The following is a 17294-nucleotide window of genomic DNA, read 5'->3' as shown; positions in this document are numbered from 1 at the left end:
AAAGGGTGTTCCACCTATGCTTTCTTCTTGAAGTTTTGTTTCTGGTATTACATTCTTTTTTTTTTTTCATTTATTTTTATTAGTTGGAAGCTAATTACTTTACAATATTGTAGTGGTTTTTGCCATACATTGACATGAATCAGCCATGGATTTACATGTGTTTCCCATCCCGCTCCCCCCTCCCGCCTCCCTCCCCATCCTTAATTTGTGTTTGCATATGGTGTTAGAGAATATTCTAATTTTATTATTTTACATGTACTTGACCAGTTTTCCCAGCACCACTTATTGAAAAGACTTTTTTCCCATTATATGTTCTTGCCTACTTTGTCACAGATTAATTGACGGTAAGTGCATGGGTTTATTTCTTGGCTCTCTGTTTTGTTCCACTGATCTACACCCTTGTTTTTGTGCCAATTCCATGCTGTTTTGATTACTCTAGCTTTTTAGTACAATCTGAAGTCAGAGCATGTGATTCTTCCAGCTTCCTTCTTTCTGAAGATCATTTAGTTATTTAGGGTCTTCTATGTTTCCATACAAATTTTAGAAATATTTAGTTGTGTGAAAAAAATGCCCTTGGTAGAGATTGCATTGAATCTGTAGCCTGCCCTGGATAGTATGGTCATCTTATAAAATTAATTTTTCCAATCAATGAACATGGCATATCCTTCCACCTGTTCGAATTACCTTCAATTTCTTTCATCAGTGTCTTATAGTTTTCCAAATACAAACCTTTAACCTCTTTGGGTAAGTTTATTCTTAAGTGTTTTATTATATTTGATGAGATGGTAAATGGGATTGTTTTCTTAATTTCTCTGATAGTTCATTGTTAGTGTGCAAATAACAGATTTCTCTGTATTAATTTTGTATCCTGCAGCTTTACAAATTTAGTGATAAGCTCTAGTAGTTTTGTCAGTGTCATCTTTAGGATTTTCTGTGTACAGTGTATCATCTGCAAACAGTGACCGTTTTACTTCTTCCTTTCCAATCTGGTGGCTCAGACGGTAAAGTGTCTGTCTATAATGCGGGAGACCAGGGTTCGATCCCTGGGTGGGAAAGATCCTCTGAAGAAGGAAATGGCAACCCATTCCAGTACTCTTGCCTGGAAAATCCCATGGGAGGAGCCTGGTAGGCTACAGTCCATGGGGTCACAAAGAGTTGGACACGACTGAGTGACTTCACTTCACTTCTTCCAATCTGGATTCCATTTATTCCTTTTTTTCTTTTGTCTGACTGCTGTGGCAAGAAATTCCAAAATTATGCTGAATAAAACGGGCAAGAGTGGGCATCCTTGTCTTGTTCCTGATCTTAGAGGAAATACTTTCAGCTTTTAACCACTAAGTATGATGTTTGCACTGATTTGCCATACATGGCCTTTATTATGCTGAGGTATGTTCCCTCTAGGCCCATTTTCTGGAGTGTTTTTAAACATAAATGAAAGCTGAACTTTGTCAAAACCTTTTCCTCCATCTAAGGAGATGACATGTGGTTTTTATTATTCAACTTGTTAATGTGGTGGATCACATTGATTGATTTGTGTATACTGAGAAATTCTTGCATCCCTGAGATAAATCCCACTTGATCACCATGTATGATCCTTTTGATGTATTGTTGGATTTGATTTGACAATATTTTGTTCAGTATTTCACATCAATATTCATCGGTTATAATGGCCTATAACTTGTATATGTGTATAATTATCTTTGTTAGTTTTGATCTTATGGTGATTCTGGCCATGTAGAGTGAGTTCAGCAGTGTTCTTTCCTCTGCAATTTTTTGGAATACTTTAAGAAGCACAAGTGCTGTCTCTAAATGTTTGGTAGCATTCATCTGTAAAGCCAGCTGGTCATGAACTATTTGTTTGTTGGGAATTTTTTGTCACTAATTCAATTTCATTATTTATAATTGATCTGTTCATATTTTCTACTTCTTCCTGAGTCAGTCTTGGGAGTCTACTGTTGATTCCTTTTAGCATACGTTTTTAGGATTTGCCTATTTCTTCAATGTTGTCCCATTTTTTGACATATAGCTGTTTGCAGTAGTCTCTTATGGTCCTTTGTATTCCAGTAGCATCAGTTGTAACCTCTCCTTTTTCATTTCTGACTTTATTGAATTGGATATTTTTTTTCTTGATGAATCTGGCTAATGGTTTATCAATTCAGATTCTTTTCAAAGAACAAGCTCTTAGCTTCACTGATCTTTTCTATTGTATTTTTTAAGAGTCTATTTCATTTATCTCTGCTCTGATTTTTATTATTTCTTCCCTTTGACTAATTTTGGGTTTTGTTTGTTTTTTCCAAAATAGGAAAGTTTTCAGCTATTATGTCTTCAATTATGTTCTCAGCCTCTTTCTCTCTATTCTGTGGGGATCCTAAAATGCAAATAAAAATGAGCTTGATGTTGTCTCAGAAGTCTCTTAAAAATATCCTCATTTCTATTCATTGTTTTCTCTTCAGCATCACTGATTTCCACTACTCTGTTTTCCAGCTTCAAACCCATTCCTCTGTATCATTTAGTCTACTACACTGATTTTAGTGCATTTTTCATTTCAGTTACTGTATTCTTCATCTATGTTTGGTTGTTCTTTTTATTTTTTCTTTGTTAAAAACTTCTAACTTATCAGTCTGTGCAGCCATTCTTTTCCTAAGTTCTTTGGTCATTTTTATGATGATATCCTTAAACTCTTTCTTGGTTAGATTTCATATCTCCCACTTCACTTAGTTCTTCTTCTGGAGTTTTTTATCTCAATCCTTTGTTTGGAACACGGTCCTGCATTGCCTCATTTTGCCTAACTAGCTGTTTTTGTTCTTTATGTATCTGACAGGTTGGTTGTGTTTACCAATCATGAAGTGATCTGTGTTCCAGCAGTGCACTCCTCTCATCAAAAGCTATATGCCTTAGGAGTTCCCCCTATGAGGGCATGGGTCTTTCTATTTTGGCAGACTGACTGTGTAGGTGGTCTGGTAGGCTTGGTTGGCTCCTGATCTGTTTGGTTGCCAGGTGCTTCCTTGTGCAGAGGCTGCTGGCCATTGATTGATGGAACCAGGTAACGAGGTGGTTGACTGTAGAGGCCTTAGGACTAGTGCTGAGTAGTGTCAGCATTCAGAAGATCCCAGGACAAACAGGTATTTTTTAAAGTCAGTAAGTTTGTGGTAATTTGTTACAAACGAAAACTAACAGCGAAGTACAAATTTTGAAAAGATTTCTCCAAGACATTCCAGTTTGTTGTTTTCAACATTTGTATGAACACTGGTATTTGCTTTTTTGTAGTCATTGTTAAAAGTTAGAAATATAATTCAAGTCATTCAGTCCTGCAGCTTCAGGGACTGAAACCAGCTTTGGCTTCTAAAACGTACAGTTCCTTTTGGGGCATCAGCCTTAATCCATTTTTCATGTTTGCTTGTTTGATTCAGGAATCCTGAAACACAAAATTGCATAAAGTTATATCCTGATTGACAAGAGCAATACTGACTACATATATCCTAACAATATATCTCTAAAACTAAAAAACATTTTAAACAGCAAAAATCTTAGTAAAGACAGCCTTAATTGGAAGAGTTGCAAAGAGGTTAGTTACCTGGGCTTGTTCTCTCCTTTCTTTTCCTCAAAACAATATGGAAAGGGAAACTACTCTGTTTTTTATTTATTCATTTTTGTATGCAGGCTTTAAAAAGAGCTTTATTTAAGTATAACTGACTAAATAATACATGTATTTAAAGTATGTAATGTAATAAGCTTTTACATATGAAAAAGTCTGAAAAACCATCCTCAAGAGGTTTGACAGAAAACAAAATTCTGTAAAGCAATTATCCTTCAATTAAAAAAAAAAGATAATGAACATATCCACATTCCCAAAAGTTTCCTTGTGTCCCTTTGTAATATTTCCCTCCTGCCCTGCCATGCCTGTCGTATCTGCACCTCTTCCAATCTCTCAACAATTACTAACCTACTTTGTGTCACTATGAATTAATTGCATTTTCTATGATTTTAATAAATAGAATCATACAATATGTACCCTATGTAGTCTTTTAAAAAATATCTAGGTTCTTTCAGCATAATTATTTTGAGGTTTGTTCACATTGTAGCATGTTTCAGGTGGTTTCCTTACACACATGTTGATCCATACTTTGCTAAATAGTCATGGGCACCCTGTATAACTCGGCTCACTTTGGAACTTTCTCTTGTTAACTCTAGCAGCCCTTATCTCTTCCATGTGGTGAATATGTTGGGCTCTGCCTGTGTTACCCCTCTCCCTGACCTACAGCGTGGAAACCCTCAAGCTAATAGGCTATGGCAATCATTGTGCTCACCTGTTTTTTTTTTTTTTTTTGCCATCTCTAGTCTTCTAGTTCTTTTTTCTTTCAATCAAGGTAGTTAAGATGTTATACCTCTGGAGCTCCACTGCAATTCTGGACTTAAGAAACCAGTCAAATCTGAACTGAGGAATATTGTGAATACACTGTCTCAATTCATCATATACATTTTCTTTGTTGAATCCAAGCACACAAATCAGGAAACAAACTCTCTTCTCTACTACAGTTTTTTCCTTCCTTAGTATATATGTATGTTCCCACCTGCTGAAAAGCTACTTTGTACCATTCAGTCTTTGTGTCAAGACTTGGTATCTTTCTTTGATACAACTCTCTGAATTCTTGCCTCTCCCCTTTGATCTGAGACATAATCTTGTCTATTTCTTTACTGCATCTTCAGCAAAAGACAGTTGAGTATTCAATGACTTCCTCTGGAGATTTTTCCTTCCATTTCTTTTGCGGTATTTCCAGTATCATCATATCCCAATTTCTCATGAAACTGCTTAATCTTTGTCATTCAACTGGTGAATCTTTGTGTTAGAGGCTTCTCTTTTTCCTCTAATCTTTATTATTAAGGGATTCACAATTTTGTCAATTTTAATCTCTTCATTGTGCCTGTACTGCATTTAATAGATCATGATTTCAAGGTATCTATAACCAACAGTTTTTCTCTAGTATAGAATTTCTTTTTCTGGTAATTAAAACAAACATAGAGGAAAGAACTGGTAATTCTGAATCAGTTCAGTTCAGTTGCTCAGTCATGTCTGACTCTTTGTAACCCCATGGACTGCAGCACACCAGGCTTCCCTATCCATCACCATCTCCCGGAGGTTGCTCAAACTCATGTCCTTGAGTTGGTGATGCCATCCAACCATCTCATCCTCTGTCGTCCCCTTCTCCTCCTGCCTTCAATCTTGCCCAGCATCAGGGTATTTTCCAGTGAGTCATTTCTTCACATTAGGTGGCCAAAGTATTGGAGCTTCAGCTTCAACATCTGTTTTTCCAATGAATATTCAGGACTGATTTCCTTTAGGATTGACTGATTTGATCTCCTTGCAGTCCAAGGGACTTTCAAGAGTCTTCTCCAACACCACAGTACAAAAGCATGAACTCTTTGGTAATTCTGAATACCAGTTGTTAAAACAACCAGGAATAATTAGAACTATTATTTTTTTACACATTTTAGCAACAATAGTAAAGTGTCAAAAATAGTAAGGGTTTCCCAAATACCTAAGATCTTTTGTTGTTCAGTCGCTCAGTCGTGTCTGACTCTTTGTGACCCCATGGACTGCAGCATGCCCGTTCTCCCCTGTTCTTCACCATCTCCTGGAGTTTGCTCAAACTCATGCCCATTAAGTCAGTGATGCCATCCAACCGTCTCATTGTCTGTCGTCCCCTTCTCCTCCTTTCCATAAGCAAGCAACTCATCCCAATCATGAGTTGCTTGCTTATGGAAAGAGAAGCCAAATCTACCTATTTCCTCTATTCCTGCAGCAATAGAGACCATGCACAGTGCTATTACTACTAACAAACTGAACACACAAGTGATTTTAGCTTATGAAAAATACCACAAGCAAGGTAATTTATAAAGTTCCATTTAGCTTGCTGGAAAAGAGCTTTCTCTTGCCAATAAGTAATTCACTAAAAGCTCTGAACTTTGGGTTGAATCTGTGGAGACTCTAATTCTAATTTATAAAGTTTATAAATTCCTTCCTACAAAAATCTTGTAACATGGATTGGAACTTGGGGTTATAGAAACCTTGTTCCTTTTTTAATTCCCTTTGCCAATGAGAATCAGGCAATATTTTTTGACCAGGAAATGGGAAATGACTACTCTATCCCCATGTGGCTTGGCTTCCATTAATTGGGAAAAAAGTTTATTCTCAGGATGTTTTTAAACTTATGCATTTGCTCTCAAAATCTGCCATGTTCAAATTTACCCAAGTATATAAATATTCAAGTTGTACATTTACATGATTGATTGATTTCCAAATACCTAATTGAGAGGTGTTACACATTATTTAACCCAAAATGAACCTGATCTAATCAGCACTAGCCATGGACAAAGACAGGGCTGTAAGGAGTAACTGGCAATATTTCTGTCTCTTGTTTAAAAATAGGCTTAAGCATCTTCGCTAAGGTGAGCTTCTTCCTGCTACCCACCCCACCACTCCCCACTCCAAACCCTGTAACTGACTTTGTTTACTTACATTGGGTTCAGAGGGATAATTCTGGTGCTGTCTTATTAGGAACCAATTAAATTTCAGTGCATCACAGTTGGAAGATTCCCTCTTTTATATTATAAACACTAATGACCGCCCAAAGTGGGAAGCACCATGCTAAGTATCTTAGGGAAGTTTAAACAATGTAAAGAGACATGCTAAAATCCTCAAGAAGCTCACCAGCTGGCTAGGAAAATAAATTATACACTTAAGAAAAAGCATGAAAATAATTACTTTGAAATCTTATTATTTTATGTATTTCACAAACAAAAGCTCTAATACCAAACACAAGCACATAACCAAATATTTTAATGTTGTCAACATTCTTAAAACTGTTTACATACAGGCTTCCCTTGACAAAAGTGCAACCCAGGACATCTTAACAAATTTCAACAAGAAAGTATTTCTGAGCTAGTTTTAATGCTGCCCATCATCGTATTTTCTCTCAATTATCATGGAAAATGACAAAGTCAACAGTAGACTAGGCTTTGAGCAAGTATACAACTAATCAGTTTTGCCCAAGAAATATTATTCTGTGTCTAATTCCACCAACTGTATTTCTCATCTCAGATAATGCAGCTTTCATTTCTAGAAATTCAATTTTAGTCTGGCTATTTTCACTCAGCATAATGCCTTCAGGTTCTAGCAAAGTTGTATTAATAGATCGTTCTCTTTCATTATTGAACAGTACTCCATTGTATGGACATATCACACAGTGTGTGTGTGACAATTTACTGGTAGAAGTATATTTTAGTCATTTCAAGTTTTGGGCTATTGCAAATAAAGCTATGAATACTTGTGTACAGGTTTTTATGTGAAACAGTAAGCTTCATTTCTCCAAGGTAAAAGCCCAGGAATGTCATATGGATCATATGGTAGTTTCACACTTAGTTTTCTTTTTTTTTTTTTTTAACAAAATGCCAGACTTAATTCAGTGGCTATATTATTTTACACACCCAACAGCAATGCAGGAGAGACCCAATCTCTCCCCATCCTTGCCAGTATTTGATATTATCAGTATTTCTTATTTTGGCCATGCTAATAGGTATATAGTAACATCTCATTCTGGTTTTAATTCATATCTCATGACTGACTAGTGATATTGAACATGTTTTTGTGTTTTTACTTGCTATCTTAAATTTTCTATGGCTGTACTGTTTCTTAAATTTTACATTATTATACTTCTATGTGCACAAATCTTTTTTTCTTCATTACTGGGGAGAGTTTCCTCAGGGTAAGATTTGGCTACAGTTCAGTCTTTCTTGAATGACCAAAATAAATATGAAAACAAAAACAATTTAAAAAGAAACAAACCTAAGCATCACACACAGAGTTCACATGCTCTAAGACTGGGGTCTGCACTTTGATCTCTAGTCTAGAGTCAGCAAATTATGGCCTACAGGCCAAATCTGGCCTGAGGCCTATTTGTAAGCGCTAAGAATGACTTCTACATTTTTAAAGGGTTATGAAAAACAGAAGAGAATACACAACAGAAACCATATGTAGCCTGAAAAATCTAACATTTACAATCTGTCCTTAACAGGTAAAGTTTGCAGATGAATAGAAACAAAACCTGATCTTCCTTTTTTGGTACACCTTAACAAACAAAGCTGATGTCTATCTATTACACTCCCAGGATCTTAAACTTTAATAAAATGGAGAATCAAAATACCATAAAAGCACAAATAATCTGAAGGCAGTTTCTACATTAACTCTGTCAAAGTATTTTTAAGCAACCAGCCATAAACCTATAGCATTCTTCAATGTTACCAAATTTCTTCCTTGTCATCCTGAAGCACATCTACATGACTGACAAATCAATATTTCTCTAAATGCTATAAACTGGAAGAAAACCAAAACTTGTGTGTTCTAAAAAAAAGTTATTCCTATGAGTCATATCAAAAGACTAAACTTTTTTTCTTATTTGGAGAGAAAATATTGTCTCTAGCTCTTAAAAGTGGCATCCTGCGGTCTTAGTCTCATTTCAACCTCTTTTCCAACCAATGAACTAGTTTTCCAATAGAAATCACAATACCATTAAATATGTAAGTTTCCAGCATACAAACAAGCTGAGAACTCTCTTCTGACTTGGTAGTTTATTTTGATCCCAAATGAACTTACTTTCATCATGCTTTACATTTACAGTTTGACTAAAATAAAGTGAAACCAGTAATATTTAATACCACTCTCCCTACCATGCAGACAATGTCAAACAAACAATTGTTTAACTGACAACATATTTTATTTCTAATACTCTCTAATCATTTAAATTGAGGCGCTTTTAAGACAAAAGAACTTTGTACCACATGCACCTCTGGTCTTAGAGAATGGCTTGATATACAGTGGGGAGGTTTCAAATTTAAGTTGGTGAATCCAGTTTAAAACCTAATAGAGAAGTCAATTTATTTCAAAAAATATCTAACCTAAGCTATTTACCACCTATCCAATTTACCATATACGTGCTGTGCTATGCTTAGTAGCTCAGTCGTCTCCGACTCTTTGCGACCCCGTGGACTGCAGCCCACCAGGCTCCTCTATCCATGGGGATCCTCCAGGCAAGTATACTGGACTGGGTTGCCATGCCCTTGTCATGCCAGGGGTATCTTCCCAACCCAGGGATTGAACTGAGGTCTCCCACAGTGCAGGCAGATTCTTTACCATTTGAGATACCAGGGAAGCCCTACCATATTTGGTTAGAGCACAAAACTTTAGAATCAAGGATCTCAAAAGGATTAGAGAATATATCCCAAATAATACACTTGTGCATAACTCTTTAGTAGGTAAATGTTTTAGCCTAAGAGTTCCAGGATTTCCTTTGACCTTAGAATAGCACATATTTATACATCACTTTAAGAATTATACAACATACATTTACTTATCAGTGATGGCAACAACAAGGGATACCACGGAGCAGGAAATCAAATAAAGTTACAGGCTAACACAGGCTAACCCTGTGGGAAGCCTGAGCCCTACGAACTAAAGTTTACTGGCATGGTTTCTTATAGAAATCATGCTACAGATACAATCCAGACCTCTTAGCAGCGAGGGCATTTCTGTTTCTGTGCCTCACAGACTCTGTAAGGAAGGCCCAGAAGAGCTGAGCTCAGCTGCCTATAATAACTACTCACATATAAAGCTGCTCATTACTTCCAAAGTTGGGTTTCAGACTGGAAATCTCTACAGAAAAAACAATCTGTTTTGATTTTCAAGACCTCTTCTTAAATTATTACATCCAGTTCATAAATGAGATCTGTGGACTTTTGAGCACCAGTTTTGAAATCAAAATGAAACATAAAGGTTTCTCTAAACCCAATAACTTGTTCATACAGCTGTCTCTACAAAAGACTGCTGAAATATTTATCTGAAATCTCTCTGTATTACCATTCTTATGGATTTAATCTAATATCAGAGACAACTTACAGAACCATTTGGGGCCCAATCTCACAGTGTATCATGTGCCACTCACCAAAAGAAATCTGATTCTTGGGCTGTGAGCAGAAAATAAACTTTGTTCTGCAATTTGGTCCTTCCTGGTTTAGGAAACAGGGGCTAGAGTATAAGATATAATAACACAAAAAATAATTAAATGGGCTAAGGAGCTTCATAGTAACGAATGAGGTAAGCATACATCTTCCTCATAGCATCCATTTACAATCATAATTTAAAATTTGATATACTTTTAAGTATAATAAAAGTCTGTAAATTGTAAAGTAAAAAATATTGCTAAAAAATGTCCATTATTTGACCCTTTAGCAATTAATAATCTTCTTGCTGGTACTGCGTCTTGTCTTGATGATGATGGCTGCTGACTGATTAGGGTGGTGGTTGGTGAAGGCTGGAATTGATATGGCACTTTCCTAAAATAAAATAACAATGAAGTTTGCTCTACTGACTGACTCCTTTCACAATTTCTCCATAGCATGCAATACTGTTTGACACCATTTTACCCACAGTAGAACTTTCAAAATTGGAGCTAATCCTCTCAAATCTTGCTCCTGCTTTATCAATTAAATTTGTGTGATATTCTAAATCCTTTGTTATAATTTCAACAGTCTGCTAGCATCTTCACCAGGACTAGATTCCACCTCAAAAATACCACTCTTTGCTCATTCACGGAAGCAATTCCTCAACCATTGTATTTTCATCATGAAACTGCAGTAATTTAGTCATATCTTTCTGTGCTCTGCTTATAATTCAAGCTTCTTTGCATTTCCTTCCACTGTATCTGCAGTTACTTCCTCCACTGAAGTCTTGAACCCCTCAGAGTCATCATGAAGGTTGGGCTCAACTTTTTCCAAACTCTTTTCAATGTTGATAGTTTGACCTCTTCCCATGAAATCAAATATTCTTAATGACATCTAGACTGGTGAATCCATTCCAGAGGGTTTTCAGTTTGTTTTGCTCAGATCAATCAGAGGAATCACTATCTTTGGCAGCTCGAGCCTTATGAAATTTATTTCTTAAATAGTAAGACTTATAAGTTGAATTTACTCCACATCAACTTGGATGTTGTATCAGCAGGTAGGAAAACAATATTAACACCACTGTATGTCTCCATCACAGCTCCTAGGTGGCCAGGTGCATTGTCTGAGAAGCAATTTTTTGAATTTTTTTTTCCCCCTGAGCAGTAGGTAGCAGCAGTCAGCTTAAAATATTCAGTGAACCATGTTGTAAACAGATGTGCAGCAACAAACCCGGGATTTACTATTCCATTTCTAGAGTACAGGCAGAGTCAGTTAGGTTCAGTCACTCGGCCCTGTCCGACTCTGTGACACCATGGACTGAAGCACGCCAGGTTTCCCTATCCATCACCAACTCCCAGAGCTTGCACAAACTTATGTCCATCGAGTTGGTGATTCCATCCAACCATCTCATCCTCTATCATCCCATTCTCCTACCGCCTTCAATCTTTCCCAGCATCTTTTCCAATGAGTCAGTTCCTCACATGAAGTGGCCAAAGTACTGGAGCTTCAGCTTCAGCATCAGTCCTTCCAGTGAATATTCTGGACTGATTTCCTCTAGGATGGACTAGCTGGATCTCCCTGCAGTCCAAGGGACTCTCAAGAGTCTTCTCCAACACCACAGTTCAAAAGCATCAATTCTTTGGTGCTCAGCTTTCTTTATGGTCAACTCTCACATCTGTACATGACAACTGGAAAAACCATAGCTTTGACTAAATGGACCTTTGTTGGTCAAGTAATGTCTCTGCTTTTCATTATGCTGTCTAGGTTGGTCAAAGTTTTCTTCCAAGGAGCAGTGTCTTTTAATTTCATGGCTGTAGTCACCATCTGCATTGATTTTGGAGCCCCCCAAAATAAAGTCTGTCACTGTTTTCATTATTTCCCCATCTATCTGCCATGCAGAGGTAGAACAGGATGCCATGATCTTAGTTTTCTGAATGTTGAGTTTTAAGCCAACTTTATCACTCTCCTCTTTCACTTTCATCAAGAAGCTCTTTAGTTTTTCTTTGCTTTCTGCAATAAGGGTGGTGTTATCTGCATATCTGAGGTTATTGATATTTCTCTGGCAATCTTGAGTCCAGCTTGTGCTTCATCCAGCCTGGCATTTCTCATGATGTACTCTAAAAGAAATTAAATAAGCAGGGTGACAAAATACAGCCTTGATGTACTCCTTTCCTGATTTGGAACCAGTCTGTTGTTCCATGCCTAGTTCTAACTGTTGCTTCTTGACCTGCATACAGATTTCTCAGGAGGCAGGTAAGGTGGTCTGGTATTCCCATCTCTTGAAGAATTTTCCAGTTTGTTGTGATCCACATAGTCAAAGGTTTTAGCATATTCAATGAAGCAGAAGTAGATGTTTTTCTGGAATTCTCTTGCTTTTTCTATTTTTTTTAGGTCCACTTGACTTTGCATTCCAGGATGTCTGGCTCTAGGTAAGTGATCACACCATCGTGGTTATCTGGGTCATTAAGATCTTTTTTTGTATAGTTCTTCTTTGTATTCTTGCCACCTCTTCTTAATATCTTCTGCTTCTGTTAAGTCCATATCGTTTCTGCCCTGTATTTTGCCTGTCTTTGCATGAAATGTTTCCTTGGTATCTCTAATTTTCTTGAAGAGATCTCTAGTCTTTTCTGCAGAATAGGTTGAGCATAATTCTGAAGCTGTATAGGATTTTTGGTATGGAAAATGAATACTAGCTTCAACTTTAAGTCACCAGCTGCCCTGGCCCCTAATAAAGTCTGAAGCTTTGAAGCCAGACATTGACTTCTCTAGCTATGAAAGTCCTAGATGGAATTTTCTTCCAATATAAGGCTGTTTCTTCTACATTGAAAACCTATTGTTTAGTGTAGTCACATTCATTAATTATCTTAGCTAGATCTTCTGGATAACTTGCTACAGTTTGTACATTAGCATTTGCTATTTCACCTTGCACTTTTATGATATGGAGATGGCTTCTTTCCTTAAACCAAACTCTGTTAACTTCAAAGTTTTCTTTTGTAGCTTCCACATCCTTCTCAGCCTTTGTAGAATTGGAGAGAATTAGGAATTTGCTCTGGATTAGGTTTTGGCTTAAGGGAATGTTGTGGCTGGTTTGATCTTCTATCCAAACCTCTAAAACTTTCACCATGTCAATAATAAGCCTGTTTCACTTTCTAATCACTCATGTGTTCACTGAAGTACCACTTTTAGTTTCCTTCAAGAACTTTTCCTTTGCATTCATAACTTGTTTACCTGTTTGGTACAAGAGGCCAAGTTCACGTCCTATTTTGGCTTCAACATGCGCTCCTCATTAAGCTTAATCATTTTTAGCTTTTGACTTAAAAGTGAGAGATATGCAACTTCTCCTGTCACCTGAACACTTAGGACTCTTCCTTTCACTTGGAAGTTCCTTCCTTTCACTTGAACTCTTCCTTTCACTTGAACACTTAGAACTCTTCCTTTCATTCTAAGAGTTCCTTAGAACTCTTTCTTTTACTTGAACACTTATTAGAGGCCATTGTAGGGTTATTTCACTACCCTATTTCAATAATGTTGTTTCTCAGGAAACAGGGAGATCTGAGGAGAGGGGGAGAGACAGGTGAACAGCCAATTGGTGGAGCAATCAGATGATACAGAACCTTTATCAATTAAGTTCAGTGTCTCACAGGGGGATCATCATGGTGTCCCAGAATAATTTTAACAGTAGCATCAAAGATCACAGATCACCAAAACACATCATAACTTTAAAAAATTAAAATACTGCAAGAATTGCCAAAATGAGATACAGAGACACAAAGGAAGCAAATGTTCTGGGAAAAAAATGGCACCAATATACAAACTCCACGCAGAATTGTCACAAAACTTCAATTCGTGAAAAACACAGTATCCGTGAAGTACAATAAAGTACAATAAAATGAGGTATACCTCTATGTTTTTCTTTTTTTTTAAATTTTTTTATTAGTTGGAGGCTAATTACTTCACAACATTTCAGTGGGTTTTGTCATACATTGATATGAATCAGCCATAGATTTACACGTATTCCCCATCCCGATCCCCCCTCCCACCTCCCTCTCCACCCGATCCCTCTGGGTCTTCCCAGTGCACCAGGCCCGAGCACTTGTCTCATGCATCCCACCTGGGCTGGCGATCTGTTTCACCATAGATAGTATACATGCTGTTCTTTTGAAACATCCCACCCTCACCTTCTCCCACAGAGTTCAAAAGTCTGTTCTGTATTTCTGTGTCTCTTTTTCTGTTTTGCATATAGGGTTATCATTACCATCTTTCTAAATTCCATATATATGTGTTAGTGTGCTGTAATGTTCTTTATCGTTCTGGCTTACTTCACTCTGTATAATGGGCTCCAGTTTCATCCATCTCATTAGGACTGATTGTATCTATGTTTTTCAACCAAAATTTATTTAAGGCTTTTTAGTCACTTGTTTGATTTAAAATAGATCATTGTGGAGTCCAGGCCACTAAACTCTTTCTCCTGAATTACTGTGATAACCTGTTAATTATCATTAACTTTTCTTTTCCTTCACCTGCCACTGTCCTTTCCAATATTCCTCCACTCAACATTCAGTAATCTTTCTTTTTCTGTTGTTATTGCTGTTGTGCTGGGTCTTCACTGCTGTGCAAGGCCCTTCTCTAGTTGCGGCAAGAGGGGGCCACTCTTTAATTGTGGTGCATGGGCTTGTCATCATGGTGGCATCTCTTGTTGCTGAGCACGGCTTCTACAGCATGCAGACTCGCTGGTTGTGATGCATGGACTTAGCTGCCCCGCAGCATGTGGTCTCTTCCCAGACGACAGTTTGAATCCATGTCCCCTGCTTTGCCAGGTGGATTTTAACCACTGGACCACTAGGAAGTTCAGTGATCTTTCTAACACACAGATCCTATTATATGAACTCCAGATTGAAACCTTGTAGTGCCTTTGCAATGCATTTGCTATGAAAGCCAAATTAGCCCTCTATGATCTGATCCTTCTTGAACTCTCCAGCCTCCTTGTATACCACTGTGCCCCTCACTCGCTACAGTCAACTATATTGAACTTGTCTTACTTCCTCAAATTCACAATGCTAGTATAATTTAGACGTGCCACCTTCATGCTCTCACGGTACCACGCACATACCTTTATTACAACATTTATTCCACTTTATTATATTCATTGGTTTGTCTATGTTGCTTCACTAGGACATAAGCTTCTCATATGTCAGAGAGACCATGCTTTATTACCTTATCTTTGCACTCCTAATTTCTAGCAGTACCTGACTCAATAAATGTTTGCTGAGTGACTGACCAAAAAAAGGAAAATAGAGACTACAGGAGGAGGAAGAATTAGCCTAGTAAAAGATAATATCTGTTTTCACATATATTAAGTTTGAAGTGGTACCTGTTTAGTGGAATGGAAACGGGCAAGAACTTAATAAAAGATATCAGGTCTGCAAATAATGATTTTATCTAATGACAGGACTACTAAGTATTCTTAGAGCATATAATGAGGTCTTTTTTTTAAAGGCTGAAATGATGAGACTAGGGTTTTGAAAAGGAACTTAAACTAAATATAAATTTCAGAAATGCATGATTTTATGAGTTACAGAATGAAAAGTGAAAAAATATTTATAATTCAAACATTCTAACATGCAAAATAATTTGATTATGCTATCATTCAGAGCATTATTAAATAAATTTGCATTATTACTTTACATTAAGAGGGCCAAAAAAGGTAACCCTATTGGTTCTTTATCAAATTCAAGATATCATATCACAAGAAATTTATTCTTACCACATTTAACACTTAAAATTTTCATCAGGTTTTCTCTGTGTAACCAAGAGTCTGACCATTAAGCACAGAGTTAATCTGAAATTGTACAGGTGTTATTTTTTACTACTGCTACTTTTTTGCTAATATTTTATGATTTTAAGGCTGCCTTTTTAACTTTTATGATAAATAAAATGAATATCTAAGACAAAACTTGATTTTTTTTTATCATTAAATAAATTCCTTTACTTTTGAGGAAAAAAATTCTCCCTCCCCCCAAATAATCTGTACACTCTGCCAAGATTTAATAAAGTGGCTGTTAATTATTGTGAAACTTGACTCAAGAAGACACCCCACTGCCACCACCACCACCACAAATACTTTCTTCTTCTCAAGAATATCTCATGGGTAAGCCTGCAGCATACATGCATACACACACTTTCATTTCAGTGTCCTCTGAGCTAGAGACAAGATTGTGCAGCAGAAGGACTTGAGTTCACCTCTTCTCATGAAAACACCAAAAACACAACTAACTGCTGAGCGATCATCAACAAAAGATTCAAACTTACCAAAAATTATATTCTATACCCAAAGATGGAGAAGCTAAAACAAGATGGTATAAGAAGAGCTTTCACAATATAATCAAATTCCATACCTGCTGAGTGAGTGACCCACAAACTGGAAAATAATTACATTACAGAGGTCCTCCCATAGGAGTGAGAGTTCTGAGCCCCACATCAGGCTCCCCAGTCTGGAGATCTGCCAACAAGAGGAGGAGCCCCCAGAGCATTTGGCTTTGAATGCCAGCAGGGCTGCAGTACAGGAGCTCTACAGGATTTGGGAAAACACAGAAACCACTCTCAGAGAGTGCACACAGGCTTCATGTGTACTGGACCCAAGAAAAACCAGTGACTCCATAGAAGCCTAGGCCAGACCTACTGGTGGATTTTTAAGGGGCTCCGGTGGAGGCAGGGATCAGCTGTGGCTCACTGTGGAGGCAAAGACACTAGTGGCGGACGCCCCAGTGAACAATCATCATCTGCGTGAACTCTCCCGGAGGTCAACATTTTGACACTGAGACCCAACCCCACCAAAAAGCCTGCAGACTCTAGTGCTGGGATGCTTTAGGACAAATAACTAATGTGGGGTTAGAAGCAGGGTAGGGGGGCTGGGGTGAGGTAGGGGCTAGAGAAACAGCCATACCCATCAGCAGACAGGCTGCATAAAGTTGTCCTGAGCCAGTTTAGTTCAGTTCAGTTCAGTCCCTCAGTCGTGTCAGACTCTTTGTGACCCCATGAACTGCAGCATGCCAGGCTTGCCTGTCCATCACCAACTCCCGGAGTTACTCAAACTCATGTCCATCAAGTTGGTGATGCCATCCAACCATCTCATCCTCTGTCATCCCCTACTCCTCCTGTTTTCAATGTTGCCCAGTCCAGCATCAGGGTCCTTTCCAATGAGTCGGTTCTTCACATCACGTAGCCAAAGTATTGGAGCTTTAGATTTAGAATCAGCCTTTCCAATGAATATTCAGGACTAATTTCCTTTATGATTGACTGGC

The 17294-nt window shown here is 37.6% G+C and overlaps 1 protein-coding gene across 2 annotated transcripts in view; it reads right to left on the bottom strand.

Moving 5' to 3' along the window:
• Window positions 1–1108: 1108 nt before the first annotated feature.
• FAM185A (family with sequence similarity 185 member A) overlaps window positions 1109–17294 on the bottom strand; it is a 66341-nt gene continuing 50155 nt past the window's right edge. The window contains exon 8 of one of the 2 annotated variants that reach the window (XM_043873298.1): window positions 1109–3415. In XM_043873298.1, coding sequence (XP_043729233.1) covers window positions 3303–3415 — 113 coding nt within the window. In that variant the 3' untranslated portion in view covers window positions 1109–3302. Of the gene's footprint in view, window positions 3416–5660; window positions 10387–17294 lie in introns of those variants that run through there. The other variant, XM_043873300.1, reaches the window with a different exon arrangement.

This window comes from Cervus elaphus, chromosome 18 (genome assembly GCF_910594005.1).
Source record: "Cervus elaphus chromosome 18, mCerEla1.1, whole genome shotgun sequence".
Lineage (NCBI taxonomy): Eukaryota > Metazoa > Chordata > Mammalia > Artiodactyla > Cervidae > Cervus > Cervus elaphus.
The sequence above is the reverse complement of the archived record's forward strand: the minus strand, read 5'-3'. Positions and strand labels throughout refer to the sequence as shown.